The 16,492-nt window shown below is 40.7% G+C and overlaps 1 protein-coding gene across 1 annotated transcript in view; it reads left to right on the forward strand.

Moving 5' to 3' along the window:
• The first annotated feature begins 245 nt into the window (after nucleotides 1-245).
• PIGL (phosphatidylinositol glycan anchor biosynthesis class L) overlaps nucleotides 246-16,492 on the forward strand; it is a 54,976-nt gene continuing 38,729 nt past the window's right edge. The window contains exons 1-2 of the mRNA XM_019622038.2: nucleotides 246-738; nucleotides 4,953-5,052. Coding sequence (XP_019477583.1) covers nucleotides 291-738; nucleotides 4,953-5,052 — 548 coding nt within the window. The 5' untranslated portion in view covers nucleotides 246-290. The remainder of the gene's footprint in view (nucleotides 739-4,952; nucleotides 5,053-16,492) is intronic.

Consider the following 16,492-nt stretch of genomic DNA (forward strand, 5'->3'; position numbering starts at 1 on the left):
CTTTCCCTATTTATTCCTTGTCATCTTTCGCTTTGTAACGTCTCCAGCAATTGAATTCACCCCTGAGATGCGTCCCAAAACTTTTTTTCTCTCGCAGCCGCGCTCAGGACAGCCGCACAGACCTGCGCACGGGACAGCCTGACTCTGGAGATGCTCCTCGCCCCTCTCTCGAGTCTCACTTCGCCCACGTGTGTCCCACAGCCACGCAGAGGTACGCGTCGAAGAGCTCAGTTTTGTCTCCGTTTGTTACTTCTTAATGTCCCACAGGGGCCCATTTCTCGCTAACGGGGATGCTCCCGGGCCATGCCGCCACCCAGCCCGAGTACGGCAGAGCAGCCCCGAAGCAGTGGGCCCGGTGCACGTTTCTGCGGCCGCGTGACCCCGCCCCGAGGCGGGCAATAAAAGGGCGGAAGAGGGGAACTTTTGGGAGGCGGAACGTTCGCGTTTCCCGTCCCCGTTTCCCGGCGGAGCGGTGCGCGGTGGCTGTCGCTATGGCAGCGGGGCCGTGGGGCTGGGGGCTGGCGGTGCTACCGCTATTACTGTTGGCGGTACTGCGTTGCGCCGCGCGCCGCCTGCGGAGTCGTTCCGCCGCGGAAAGCGCGGCGGTGTTGCGGGATGATGACGTCAGCGCTCTGCTGGTGACGGCGCACCCTGATGACGAAGTGATGTTCTTCGCCCCCACGCTGCTCTGCCTGGGCAGGGCCGGCGCCCGCCTCGCGGTGCTTTGCTGCTCCGCAGGTGAGCGGGGATGCGGTGGGGCTACCTGGCCCCTCAGGTGCCGCTGGCCGTGGAGGTCAGGCTTCCCGCCCGTGGCGTCACGCAGAGGCCGCTGTGGTGTTTTCGTTCGTGACGTCAGCGCTGGGTTGCCTCCGTGGGCGGAGCGGGCAGGGCTGTAGTGACGTATCGGCGCATGGTTGGTGTGGCCTCATCGTGGTGTGACAGTGTGATGTCACCGTGATGTCATCGCTGTGCTGATCCTCACAGCCCTCTGGGTTTCTGCTGCAGTGACAGTGGGCATTGCTGAGACTCTTTGGTTTGGGGGCACCATTCTAAGTTGGGGCGCATTCTGCACACACCTGAGAGTGGCCTCACATATGGGTCTTCAGCCAAAATGCTGTTTTTGGCAGTTTTGTTGGCTGTAGTAAAATCTATATTTGAACCACTCACAAGGTTTCACAATCAATTCTCATGTTGCAGCACTGAGATACTCAGAAACTGCATGGAAATGTCATTAAGTTGCATAAAAGCACTCATTATTAAAATTTTTGCATTTTGTAGTTCTCTGGTCTTTTAGAGAACTTGCTCTGGATGATCCAGTTTTGATATCATGATATATTCACAGTAACGCATCTAAAAATGTTGGTTGCAAAACAGTCTAATCATTGAAAAATAGCTCTGAAGATAACCTGAGGCTGTGCTGCCCATCAGTCAGCTCAAAGGCAACACTAACAGTGTCTTCATTTGTTAGAGACAAATGTCTAGCTTGTGCTTCGGATCCTCCAGGGAGGTTGCGTGGCCTGCTTCAGTGCTGCATTAGCTTTTCTTCACATCACCTTTTCCTGAATTTAGAGTGATCTGAGTTTGTTTGTTTATTTGTTTTATCTGCTGTGAACGTAGTAATCAGAATATTCCTTTGTAGCAGCCTCTTATGTATTTTTAAAGCTGTTGTCTGCCTCTCCTGTGTTCTCCAAACTAAACTACACAATTTTTTTCAATCCTTATCATAGGCAGTATTTTCTAAACTTCTGATCATTTTCCTTGCACTCCTGTGGACTCTCCTCCATTTGATTCACATCTGTTTCTGAAGCACAGTCACCAAGAACTGAGGCCTTTCTGGGCCTGAATCAAATGAAAGACTCTCAGAGGAGAAATCTTGCAAAGAATTTTCCCGGCATAATACACTCCTATCTTGCTTTTTTCTTGTTATCTACTAAAGCTGGAGATAATTTTTTTTTTATGCAAAACTGATACCTTATTAGTTGTTCTTCCTGTGAATTCAAGGTTGTACTGTTATGCTCAATGAAACACTGCAGTTTTGCATTTCATTATCATTACTTTGTTCAGTTCTTTTGGGTGTTGGAAGCAGCCTCATGTTAACTGATTTATCAGACCACATACACTGCTGTACATGAATTCATGAGCCTGTGGTGAAAACTTAATGTCTTAATGTTTGTTCAGAGGAGTATTTCAGGCTAAAAAGATGTACATCTTACACTAACAGCTGCTTGTATTTGGGAAAAGGGACTGCTGTAATTCTGAAATCTCCAGTTTGTTCACTGCCAACTTCTGTATTCTTTGTTCTCACACCTTTCTGTCATAACAGGCTATCTAGGTGAGAAGACAGGGATTAAGCTATTGTTGAAGTCTAAGAGTACATTGATTTTAATGATCCCTGCATACTCCCCATTAAAGATTTAGTGCAGAGCTTTCAGTTGTCTTTGCTGAAGGACAAAAGTCTGAGGATTTGGCATTTTCACAGCTGTGACAAGATTACTGACATGCAGTTCTGCCATTCCAGTTGTCAGGATTAAAATACTGCTGCCATAGAGAACTTTCCAAAGAAGTGTTGTGTTTCTTTTTTATTTTGTTCAGATTCTTTTTTTTATTGTCTTTACAGTAGTTCTGCTTCAGTGCCATGAAACATCAAATGGGCTTGAGACTGTCTTCTGTTGCATGTCTTGCACGTCTTTGTGATGGAACTAGCAACACATATAGGAAAATGCATTCACTGAGCTAATAGCTTTCTCTCTGCCGCTTAATAGCCTTTTGGTGATTCAGATGGTTTATCCTCTCATTGTTTGTATGATTGATGATGACAAGTGAGTTGATCAAAGACTCCGCAAACTGTAAGACTGAACCAAAATAATGACGTAGGAATTGTTGTATTTGCAGTTCTCACAGATCAGTCAAAATGCCATAGAAATGAATCAGAATTACAGCACTATGAGGGGAAAAACCAGCCTTCTCCACACTGAGTAATCCTTGAATTAATAACTGTATAAATGTGTTTTGTTCTCTGTAGTAGCTGGCTCTCTATTGTGAGTGCTCAATGGATGAGTTCCAGCAGCATTAGCTATTCAGCTGTTTTTGCTTTCAGTAGCTGCCCGTTTTTTCTTGTTAGCATTTATATATTCCTAATGTCCTGACATATTTCTCAAGCTGAGGAAAATGGATCTGTTCCTTTGAGTTCAGTAGAAGTTGGGTATTTTGAGAATAATGGCACCACTTGGAGAAAACATCACCTGCAACCAGTTACTGTGCTATGTTGCAACGTAACTTACGTTACGTTAAAACACAAGTATCATTAATTCCCATGCAAGAAATCAATCTAAAATGAAGTACTCATGTAGTCCATCTGAGGAAGGCACACAGTTAAATTTCCTCTTCTGAAGCTGGAACTTGTGGTCCAACTGCAGACTGCCAAGCTGACGTGTTCCTCAGCAAACCCACAGGTAATCACTGTCACAGTCTTATAAAATCATTCACTCACAGTCTGCAAGAAGAGTTGTTTTTTTCTGGCTCTTGTTCACCTCTTTGAAAATCATACAAAGCTGCTGGTGAGTGCTCAGGTTGCAACATTTCTTTAGAGAAATGGTAGATTTAGATGAGTCATCCCCAAAACAATAAAAAAAAATCTAGTGTAATTCAAGACAGCTGAGTACAGACTCAAATCATACATTAATACACAGCTATTATCATTTTGTTGCTGCAAAGTTAAAATTGGGCTGCAAATATTGTCCTGCACATGGTAGCATATTGGAAGGGACCATTGCAGTAGTGGCATAGACTTTGCATGACTGATTCCAAGAAAAAAAAAAAAGGTAATGTGAGGACAAGATGAGAAGAAAAGGTTTCAGCAAAGGAGACAGTGGGTTAAGTGTCTCCCTGCTAGCTGTTGGTCTCCAAGTATCTATCAAGTTTTAACTTTTCCAAAATACCTTTAAAGTAGGTTCCTGCCTTTTTTGGTTCTGTAAGTTCTTTGCAATTGTAACTTCTGCTGGAATTTCCTCTGTGAATGATGCAGACTTCTGAGAAATCTTCATCTCAAAAACAGATTTTTATCTTGGAATTCTTCATTTCCTAAAATCTTCTTAATTTTATCACTGTGTTCTATTGCAGTTTTAGTGTTACGTGGCGCCTACTGTTCATTAGAAGTGGTCCAGGGCGTACTATAAACTTCAATCACTTAAGGAATGCAACTCAGGACAAGTTTTCCAAGTGTTGTCCCAGAATTTCTTTCTGAGGACTTTGGCCTTGCTGTTCAGCCTGACTATGGGCCTGTGCTGTTAAGAGCACAGGAGGGAGTTCATGGTACCATGCCTAATAGTGAAGGCCCTTCCTGAGGAGGTTAATTATTACTGATTTGTTTTGAATACCTCTCTTTAAAGTGGACTAAGGTCCCACTAACCTCTTTCATAGAGACAACCTGGAAATTTGCCAGCGATAACAGTTTTATTCTCCTCACTGGAAAGGCTGTTTCTTCTGTGTTTAGAAGATCTTGCTCAATTTGTTTTTGTTGGTGACTTGCATTCGGATAACTTGTAACCTGTATGTCCATGTAGACAAACATGAGAAAGCTCCTTAGAAAGCTCCTTCCTCCCTCCACCCCCTACCCCCCAAGCAGAGTTAGCCTTTGGAATTCACAAAAAAATACAACACAAGAAAACAGAAAGCCCAAACAATAACAACAAAAAAGGAAGCGCTAAAAATTTTGGTGTGAGCTTGTTTGGAAAAGACATCAGAAAGTGCCATGTCTAATCAGACCGGTTGTCCAAGCAGCCCATTGTCCTCCTTTTAGTAATAGCCGAAGTCACGCTTCTGCTAAAGACATGGGAGATCTTCCAAACAGCAATTCTGGAACAATCTGCTTGGGCAACAGCTTCTAAACTTCTATTTGACCAGTAAATGTCTTTTTTCTCCATGCTAAACTAAACAGTTGGTGTTATTTGCAGGAAACTATTACAATCAAGGAGAGATTCGTAAGAAGGAACTGGAACAAAGTTGTTGTCTGCTGGGGATTCCTGCGTCCAGTGTAACAGTCATTGATCACAGGTAACTAGGTTTTATTTATAGTATTATTTCTATGCTGGTTTTAAACAAGAAGTGAAGTTAATTTCAATGTTCTGTGACCGTTTACCGTATCATTCTATATATATTGTTTTGAGGACTGTTAAAAAAGATCATATGAGATATTTATGTAAACTACTAGCTAAGGAAATCTAATTAATTCAGAACATAAATCAAGAATATAACAGGGATTACCCTCCTTAGAGTAAACTCTGTTAATACAGCATTTCAAGTAATGATAACTAACTAACTTTTAGGGGGTCTGGACAGTGTGTTTGGGCAACATGATCACTCTTTGTTGCAATTTTTGTAGTGTTATCCAAGACACAAAGAAATCTCTGAATTGCCAGAGGCAAGTTTGTGCTGAAAATAAAACTGTTTGGAGGATTGGCGGTGCCATTACATTGCAGTTATTCTCCCATGTGATTATAACATAGTTGCAGATAGTTGGAGTCTGTGTTCCATGATAAGATAACCATATAAACACATCAGCAGTTGTGCTGTCTGTAAAACAATGCAGTGCCTATGTTATTTTGGTAGCCATCAGAGCACTCTATAAAATAGGAATCCTGCCAGCTTTAGCTGCAGAAGCCATCCTGACAGCAGAAATTCCTGAGGGTGTATTTTGAGGGAGACAGAAAAATAGAATTGCTTGGAGTCTGTTTGTTCATATGTTTGAGTAGTTTGTTAATTGCCAACGAGTTTTTCATCTGTGGGTGAGCTGGTGGTTGATTGCATTTAATGGGATGGTCTGAAATGGATGAAATGTCTTCTCAGTCTTTGCAGAGGAGGCTGCTGCTAGCAAAGCTGTGTGTAGTATTTCTCTTGCTTCTAAGTGTTTTATTTTAAGACTTCAATTACTTGTAAATTAAATTGTGTGAATAGTTCAGAATCAGATATAGGCATTAGTAGAAGACCTTTGTAAAATGTAACATAACATTGATTTGATTCACTTAAAATTTTATTTTATGTAAATGTTTTAGGTCATGAACTTGTAGTCACCTTTTTCACAGGCTAGTCCTTACATGGCTAGTGTGAGATTCTGTTATATTTATAATTTGGTTTAGTTCTGGCCAAAAACAAAATGCATTGTGGTGTTAAAGGCCTTCCATAATAACATGATAGTAAGTTTCTTTCAACTGAAGCCATGCAGGATTTCTGTATGGGTTTTTTGTTTGTTTGTTTTTAATACGTGTTGTTTTCTTTAGCTGTGTCTAGATATGGAGGTAGGTGATAAAGCTGACACTTCTTTGTTTTGGAATTAACTTGAAACTGCATTAATAGAAGGTGATTTGACACTTGGAATCAGTAAAACTCAGAAGGTAACATTGCAAGGCCTATAAAGTTGCCCAATCTCTGCCCATCTGGGGTTAATGTTTACTGAAATAAATAGTGATTTCTAGCGAACACAGTACAACCAGTTGTTTCAATTGTAAACATCTATCATGAAATTCATAAAGAACATTTTTGTTTACGAAGAAGAATCTTGAATAGAAACAGACAGTTTTAAAGCCACACCAACTAGAAAAGTCAGAGTTGAAAAAAGCCTGGCTCCAGGCAGGCCCTTTTCCCATGAACATATTTTCCCTTGAGCTAAGGCAACAGAAACCACAGTCCAGAATATGAATCCTCTTGAGTTCTTTGCTTTTTTTAGCTTTAGGTTTCTCTCCAAGTTTTCAGCTCAGTTAGGAAAACAGCACAGGAGTTGTTTTTCCTTTGGAATGAAAAGAGACGTTTCCGTTTGCTTCTCATGAACTGACTCTGGGTAGCTTCATGTTTTGTAGTACAATTATATGATAGTACCCAGAACCTTTTCTGGGGGAATAAGGGAAAAAAGGTGTTGAGTTTTGCTAAGCATAAGTTTATTAAACAAACCTTCTTTTGCAATTTACACTGAGCCCAGAAGCCTGCTTGTCTTTCATGCTCTAAAGCACTGTGAGTTTGAGTTTGGTTTCTCTGTGATGCAAGTTTCCTGATACTGCTCAATCATCTCCCAGTGCACACAGTCCAGAGGGCTGCTTTTTGCAAGTAGCACTGTGGTTTGCTCAGTAGAAAGGTGAGGGTGATTTCAGAGAAATAACTTTGGATCGTTCACCTTTAGTGCTTTCACTGTTAGTGATATGCACATTTATGAAATTAGTGAGCAATGTGTGAGTTCTGCTAACGAATGCACTGCTTGAAAAGACAGATCCGTGTCATTGCCCAGAGTTCTGAGGCACAGGCCTAGCATGTTGCAGTGGCAAAGCTAAGTCATGGCTTGAAGCAGTGATGGAGCACCTGGAGGGAGGGCAGGGCCAACCCAAGGGAGCTCAGGTGCAAGCAGTTCACCTGAGTGACCAGAAGGGGTGAAGCCAGGGTCCACCCCTTCCCAGACCTCACTTAAGGGCTGGCAATGGAGGTGAAGGTATCTCGCTGGAGATCCCTGCCTACCTGAGGCCTTCTAGAAGTAAGCAGATTTTTTTTTTTCCTTTGTTTCTGTGGCCACAGCTGCTGCTTTTGGGCTTATTCTCACTTACTGCAGCCTGGGACTTTGCTACCTACTATCATTTCTGTGCTTTCCATCGCGTTGTAACTTTACTGACGCATGACGTTGTTCTGAGAAACAAGTTTAGGTATGAGAAATTTATTTAGAGTTAGGTTGCAGTGAGATAACCATCAAATCATCCAACTTTGTTCATTCAGGGAGCCAACCTGAAGAGAAGTTCTTGCTGAATTTAGTTCAGAGCTTGCTTGTACAGAGAAGTTAAGCATGTTTATAGTGCATTATTCACTCAGCAGTAACTCATCTAATGGAAATACTTTATGAAAAACATCTGTGGATCAGGTGTTTGCAAAATAATAGGAGATGAGGAATAATTTTTAGATGATGCTGATTTTTTTTTTTTTAAGTATTTTCAGTGCTTTAAGTAAAGCACTGGGGCTGAGGTTCTTTAAACTTACTCAGAGTTCCAGATTCCTTAAAGTCAGTAGCTTTCCTATGCCTCTTCTACGCCTTCTCTAATTTACACATAGTACAGAAGTATTTGCCACTATGGTCCGATGTGAAACATGCTAAATTTCAATGGAAATTAATATCTAGGGAATACAGTTTGTAAGACTGTTCTCATCAGCGTTCTGCCATCCACATGCACTCTGTAAGATCAAAATCCTTTGGCTTTTTTTTTTTTCATTCTCTTCCTGACTCTCCAGAAGATAATCTTGCATTTGTGTAAAGAACTAGTACAATGCTTAAGGACTGTAGCTGGCATGCTACCAATTAACATTGCTTATGCAAGCTCTGGATGCTTTACATTATCCAAGCTGCAGACTTGTATTTTGGAAAGGAAAGCCCAAAGGATTGCTCGGTCTGGATCTGCTCCAGCCATTGTAGTGCAGAGCTGAGTCATGCTGTTTCCTCCTCTCTTTGCATAATCTACGAGTGAGTGAGTAGAAGTTTCAAGATGTAGAAAGGAATGTATCTGAAAGACAAGATGATTGATGTGCTCTGTAATCTCATTTGGCCAGGCAGATATAAAATCAACGTGACATTTGAGTTACATGTGAACCTGTAAAGAGAAACCTTCAGTTAGTCTGTCTGTGATGAAATCTGTGTTAAAGACCAAGCCCTTATTAAGCAGTCTCTTACCTTAAACAATGACTATCTCAAGTAGAACCAGGATTGATAGGGCAGGACGAGTTCAGTCTCTACCAGACAACTGTTTTGCATCGTTTCTTCAATAGGCATTTGATATAGTTACAGTTAACAGCATCTCAAATCTTCTGCACAAATACAGTCCTGTACTGTTCCCACATTTCAGCTATAGAGATTGGAGGCCCCCACAAATCAGTTGAAGTTCATGAAATACAGTGATTTTGATATTTACCTGTAGGTAATTAATCTGTGCATAGATGCTCCTGAGCAGCAAGCTCTCCCTCCTGCTTTATGGAAAACATTAACATCTAATTGATCTAATAAGAAAAGTTAGTTAAGCTCCCACTAATGTTGAGCACATCTGCTAAAACCCTTCCAATCTGTAATGTAGAGTGTAAACAGGAGATGTTTTCTAAGCTATTTTCACTTTCTGAAGAGAATGAACAAAAACGAAGCCCAAATGATTCTTTTTTTTTTTTTCCTGATGTGTGTTTTGGGTTAATGGAAAGATAAGATTTTACTGCAGCCTTCTGAGTCTTTTGTTTGTGATTGGAGTGGACAGAAAGTAGGACTAATTGCATCTTTTATGTGACAGAAAAACCAAGTTTACCCTGTAAAGAAAATAATAGCTAAAAAATGGGGTAAAGTAGAAAATTTTCCACTCAGTACAGAGACTTACAGCAAGTAACATCACGTCTGTTTCTGAGTTTCCATGGAAATGGCACTGCATACACTTCTCTTATTATTTCACTTAAGTTCACAAGGGCTCTGGTTAGAGCACAGTAGAGAAGACGTCTGCCTGTACAGAATTACAGGCGAGCTGTGAGCTCTTTGAGGCAGCACGAAAGCTCACGTTTCTAAAGGGTTTTTTACTATATAAAAATTATTTAGTTTTGGTCTTGGGTTTTGTGTGTGGGTTTGGTTTTGTTTTGTTTTTTTCCATACAAGGTAAACAGGCTGTATTGCACTTCCTTGTGTTTTACTTGTAACAAACTTCCTTCTGCAAGCTCCCCATGTCAGAGAAGTGAGTCTGTAAGGTCATGGGAAAAATATACCCTGAAATAGTGAGTGTGTCTGACTGGGACAATGAGAAGGATGCAAAAACACCTCAGACCTTTCAGAGAACGAAATATGTAACAACCTTTTGGTTAGAATTTGAAAACTTACACGTGGACAGTTAAGGAGTACATCCAGTTGATCCAGCTTGGTTTCTGCTGTGCTTGGGTTGTTTGGTGATGGCTTTATGGATTTGTATGCAGGGTGCTGAGTGCGTGAGAACTGTGCGAGCTGTCTAGTGAGAATTTGTGCTGCGATTAAGAAAGCCTGCCTGGAAATGGAGGACCAGAAGAAATGCAGCAACAAAATCCTGGCCTCTGAGTCTCCTGGGAAGACTGGCAGTGATTTCATACCAGTTTCTGACTCATTCATTTGCAGACCTGTGTCATCTTGCTAAATGTATCTGGAATTTTTCTTATAATTGCATTTATTCTACATATGCTTTTCTAATCAGAAAGTTTACATTATTCCCTGATCCTTTTTCTTTCCTTCTTTTATTTTGGGCTCAGTATTTAATAGTTTTTTATTCTGCTGGAGTAATTGTGGTAATTAGTTACTTTATGTCTTCCTACGTTCCTTGTGGTATTGCACTTAGACATTCTGTTATGCTGCTAATTCTGAAGCTATGTGCTGATTAACAGTGCTGCCATGCAGTTCTTCTAGAAGAGCTGTGTTTTTCAGCAGTGATGACAGGTTCTCTTGATCTTACTTATGCCAGAAGCACTGTAAAGGTCTTTTTTTTGTGTGTGGATTTTGTGACATTGGGGGATCAGAAAATCTTAGATGAAAATTGGTTGCATATTCAGAGTGGATTACAATGAAATCAATCTATATTTGAATACAAACCCTCTTTACCATCACAAGAAAGCAAGGAGCCTTAGTCAGATGGCTGCCCTGATGTTTATGTAAAGACCATGCACAAATTTCACTTCTATTTACTTTGTGTTCTTGAAATTGTTGCCTTTCTCAGAAGGTAATAAAATAGTTGGCCACATGCTCTTATTTACATTATAATCAATACATCTTTCTAAAACATTTACCACATGGCAGCTTATACTCATAATTTTAGGTCATTGGAGCACTTTATGAAAAGGTTTACATTGAAATCAGCTTTTAGGGGTCTGCTATTGTAAGTGTTGCTCTATGCAATAATTTAAGAGGAAATACTTCTGGGGATTGAGATGTCTGTCTGCCTTCCAGGAAAGCTGCTTTCTGAAACAAAGGCTTGTATTGCAGTATGTTAGGTTTGGCTGTTTTGTCCTAAGTTAAATGTTTTCCTCTATAAGGAAATCTACCCTTCAGCTTCCCTGGGGCTTCCGTGTATCAGCTCCTTTCTCAGCTTCATAGCATAATTAACTTTCCTGCAGTACAATAAGGGGGAAGGGTCTGTGGTAGAAGGGAAAATGATCCTTTTGGTGCTAAAGGGATGTGGCCCCCAGATTGCTTCTGCAGAGAAATGAGGAATGGTCCTTTTCAAAACGTGGAAGGATTCTCCTTCACATGTCAACAGAGACCTGTCAGACCACATGTCAGTGATTTGATTAGGAGCAAGAGGTTGCCCAGAGAACCCAAGGGTTTTGAATAAGTGTTGAGGGAAGGGAGGAAGTGCTGATAAAGGACAAAATGTCTTTATGGAATTCTAATCAAAATATTAAGTGTCAAGATTTATGCTAAAAATGTTCAAGATTATTTTAGCAGAATGAAAACTTCAGTATGATCCCAAAACATGAAATATGAAATATCCCAGCCATCCCTTCAAGCTGATGACATTTGATTCTACTCAAAAACCATCAGCACTGCTAAGTTGATAGTGAGAAAACAAGTCAAACATAATAAGTTATGTTTCAAAAGTCAAAAAAGCGACCAGGGCTGAAGACAGGGAAATCACTAGAACACTAGAACAGGACAAGCCACAGGAATCACTTCTTTGTTCTTACCTGGTTTGTGCCTTCAGAAATGCCTTTTATTATTCTTTTGTTCATGGCTTTCAAAAGTGCCTTACGTTCATTAAAGACAGGCGTGGTCTTGGAGCAAAGGAAGCTTCAGTGGCCCACTCTGAATTTGCTGGTGGTCAGTGTCCTGTGCTGGCTGTATCCTGGTAACACAGACATGCTGACTGGAGCAGTTTTGTAATGAGACCACTTGTGTCCACACAGAAGGATGTGTTGATGTGTTTGTTGGTTTCCAATACAAAATGTAAGATCTCATTATTTTGAGTGAACTTTGTTCATTGATGCTAGTAAAGTGAGCTACCAACGCAGAAGAACACAGTCATCAGATTAAAATTATTTTCAAGTTATACCCAGAGTTGGCTTTTAAACATGACAAACTGTGTCAGCCTATTTATTTTGCCAGTTATGCAGTGGAACAATACAGTGTGCTTTGCCAATAGATGCTCTGAGGGACTAATGGAGAATGACAAGCATTTTCCCTTTGCCTGTGGAATGTTTGCTGCTTTGATAATCCATACTGCGATACCCAGCACCATCTCTGCTAGTCACTCATTTTAACCTGCTGCTGTAAATGCCTTCCTGATCATTGTAGGCAGACTGGAGTCTTCTAGGAGAGAAGGTAAAATGGTTAACTCTTCTTTAAAGTGTAGCAGTTAGACCAAATAGTATCTAAGTTATTCAGAGAAGAGAAGCAAACAGGAAAACAATGTAGCATGAATTCACCTTTTGAATCTCTATTTGGACTCGGCTTACTTAGGGAAAAAGTGTGTGGTTGTTTTTTGTTTTTTGTTTTTTTCTTTTACTGAGAACACTTAAAAACTTGCTCACAATAATGGATTGAGGGTTACTGCCTTGTTCACGCGAGCTGTGGTTTCTTTTTGTGTTCTCATAACATTACTTTAATTGTAGCTACAATTCAAGATGCTGAGTGCCTCAGTTACAACAGGGCTGTGAGAGCTGAGGCTATCTGTGACACTTTTGGTGTGTCCAGGGGTCTCACAGTGTTAAAAACTTGTTGTTTTACCGCTGTTCCCTTCATCTAACTTTGCTAGTTCTGGCAGCCACAGAGGAATGACCGAATAACCAATATCTGAGTCTTGGGAACTTTATTAGGCTTATAAAGCACAGAATGTTTCCAATTACAAGGCGCAGCATTGAAGGCAGTTGGGCCACTTAAAATGCCATGATATTCTGTTGTGCTGAATACCAGCAATATAATCCTCATTTCTTCAGCTCAGTTTCAAAATCCCATTGAAGTCAGAAGGCATCTCCTACTCTGGCAGCCGGTAAGAGAATTTGAGAAGTAGTGTGTGTAGTGCCTGAGGGATGGGTGGGAAGCATCCTCTTCTGTGATAGACTCAAGGGGTTGAGTTGCTGAGCTGCAGAAGTATGTCCTCAATACCTCTGAGACAGGATCATGGTGTGAGGGAAGTTCCATGCTATTTCTCCCTGCCCTAAAAATTTCAGAGCATTTGGTTGGACCTTTCTGGCTCTCTTTAAATTAAAGATGGTGTGAAAATGGGAAAAAAAAGATTTGCAAAAAAGCATCTTGATAAAAATCTTATTTTTCATAGGAATAGCAGTGTTTGGACTGGAGGTGCTGTAAAGGCTCAGTGGATTTTTGTGAGGATACTTCTGTTTATGCAGACTTACAAATTCTTTGCTTTAATACAACATGTGCTTGGGTTCCATCAAGTCCATTTTTCTGCATAGATGGTAGAACTGGAACTGTAGAAACTTGGATTTGTTTCCTTCTTTCCTCAGAACCACCTTCTGGGCCCATCAAAATGAGTACGAGTTGGCCATTCACTTCAGTAAGACCAGAAATTGGCATTGAAACAATTGACAACAGAAGACAAAGTTGTCTTCAAAAAAAAAAGTTAGGATAGGGAAAGTTGGAAAAGCAACTGTACAATGGGCGTTGTGTAAAATATGTTTCCTCTTAATGACTTTCCAGTTCAGATTGGCTCTGTTTACATACAAATCAAAAGCTGGTTTGTCTAACTGCCAACACAGCAGAACTCAGTCTGGGATCTGAATATCCAGCTGTGTCTTTTGCCTCTGACATCCTCCCAGTAATAAAAGTTGTGTGGATAGGATTTGGCTCGAATTGCAGATGATGTGTGATCCAGAATTGAATTCAGGCTGCTCTTCCTCTGTAAGACAATAGAAGCTAAAACTTGTTTTTGTCAATAAAATAAGCATGTACAACTCAAACCCCCCTGGGGATATGTGATGATGAGTAAGATGCTCTTTTTCCATCACGACACTTCTGACCCTGACCCATTTTTGTAATGACTCCATGAGAACTTCGAATTTTTTCTTCCTCATTTGGAGCAGAAACTGTTATGATATTTACCTGTGAAAATGCAGCATCCAGAAAACAGATGTAGTTATGACAACTTCTGCAGACCAATTTATTCCAGTTTCTTTGTTTTTTTCACTCTCAAACTGCCCGAGGGGTATAGCATTAGTTCAGTGCACCATGCTAGGTGCTCTGTGCTCTGTAAGCCTGTCCTCTCTGAACAGCTTCCCTGCAGTTAGAGCAAGTGAGAGAGCAACTTCGTAAGTGAAATGGTACTGCTAGAGGATGCCTATTAGTTGTCACTTTAAGTCTTCTTTTCCAGTGGCCTGTTAGTAAATGAAAGTGCATCTTCTTCCTTCACAAAACAGAGCCTCTGAACTTCTCCTTCCAGAGACTGATAGCCTGTCAGGAGGCAGCTGCTGCACCTTGCAGATGCCAATGGACCATGTGATGATGGAGTAGTTTCAGGACCTGGAGGTTCATATACTGTTTGGGTGCAGGCAAAGCTATCTTTGTTCCTGGAGGAGCAATGTATAAAGAAACTATTTACAGCATGGCCTTCTTGCTTGTAATGATGATGAAAGTGCTGGCTGCAGCACAGAGCTCTGTTAGCAGTTTCACTTGCAGGTTGTGCTTTTGCCACCTCATTGTAAAATACTGCTTGTAAAGCTGTTTAGCAGTTAAGCAAAGCATTCTTTTTATCTCTGTTCTTTCCAAAAATAAAGCTCTATTTGACAGATGATTGAAAGCTTCAGTTGACTGTTGCACTGTGAACTGGTGAAGGTGGTCTCAGCAATCTGAGGCTCTGCAAACACTTCTGGCTGACTGCAGTGAGATGCTGCTTTGTAGGAGTATGATCCAGTGCTGCCTTTTGAAGCATCCTACAAGACAATTCTCATCTGTATTTTCTTGGCTGAGTTTGTTGTGACATGCCCTGTTATTATTTGCATTCTGTGTCCATTCTGAAGTTCCCCCAGGCATCCCTTTAAATGAAACATTGCATCACTGAGGAAGTGAAGCCATTAAAAGTGAATACTTTTGCCAAACGCTTGGAGTGAATATAATCAACTCTCATCTACCAGAAAATGACTTGCACGTTGACATTGCAGAATTTGAGAACAATGGACTTTTTTTGAGCGGTTTGATGGAGCAGTTTTTCAGAAAGCTCAGCTGCACTGTTGCTCTTCTGCCACGTCATGATTGAAGGTTTTATGCTTGCATAGAAAAGAGTTGCCAAGCAATGGTTAAAGCATGGAGTTTCACACTTCAAAATCTCTTTGGAGGAAGAGATGTTTTGAGTTGTGCATGTCTCACTGTCATCCTCTAGCAATGCTGTTTTTTCACAGAGCTATGGGGATAGCCTAGTTATTGTTTACATACTTTATCATTTATACTTTTATTGTTTATACATAGTGATGTGCAATGCTGTGTAAGTGTTAAAGCTCATTGTTAGAGTTTTCCTTTCTGGCGAAAGGGTTAATTTCTTTCTCCGAAGAAGGGAGATCAGATTTAGGTTTGGAATGGGAGGAGGGAAGACAGGATTTTGTTCTGCAGGAAACTAGGTCAGCGGGTTTTTATTATCATGCTCGACAGCCCAATGTGGTTTGCATTTAGGAGTGAACTCAGTTGACATCGTGTATGGTCGATTTCCTCTTCCCAGAAAGCAGGCCTCAGACATCGCTTCATGTGTTATGGCTTTCCCAAATTGAAATCAAGGATGTTTAGCTACAGGGGGGAGCTCAAGAAATTGTGAATTTGTTAGGTTTGTTTTCAAAGCTGTGTCTGTCAAGAGTGCCTCAGAAGCCCATAAAAAGTCCAAGATATTTTGGAGATAAAAAGCAATAGGGATGGAATCTTTTCTGTCACTCAAGTGCTTCAGAATCACGGAGATCTTGGCTGCTTTTAGACAATCTGCAGATGATTGTTCTTACAGTTTTTACTGTTGTTGATTTGTTGCTTGAATGCAGCCAGATTCTGATCCTCATCTGCCAAAGTAAATCTGGAGTAATTCCCTTGTTTTCTCTGAAGCAATTGCAATGTGTGGCAGAGATCACAATGACATAGATAACATTTAGATGGGGAATTTTCTTTTAAAACTTTCAGATCGTGGCTGATGCAAGATCATTTGAAATCTTTTTCAGATCTTAAGACTTTCATGACCATGAAAATCTTGGAGTGCTTTTTCTCACTGGGTGGCTGAGAATAGATGTCAGCGTTGTTTACTTCTGCTTATTGAGGCAGACATCACGCATGTTGGAGAACTCAGGCTGCCTCTCTTTACAATTATGTTGACCTTACTGAATAATCAAAATCCAAATGCTTGTAACTTTAGAAGATCTACTTTGTTTTGATCATAGGAATCAGGTAAGACGGAGCTTGGATGTAAGTCTACAAAAATGTTCTGAGTAATAGTAAGACCAAAATCTATTTCCAGATTTATATTCTTGTAGTTTTATGAACTTTCGTGTGATTTAATGGCTT

This window comes from Meleagris gallopavo, chromosome 21, assembly GCF_000146605.3.
Source record: "Meleagris gallopavo isolate NT-WF06-2002-E0010 breed Aviagen turkey brand Nicholas breeding stock chromosome 21, Turkey_5.1, whole genome shotgun sequence".
NCBI lineage: Eukaryota > Metazoa > Chordata > Aves > Galliformes > Phasianidae > Meleagris > Meleagris gallopavo.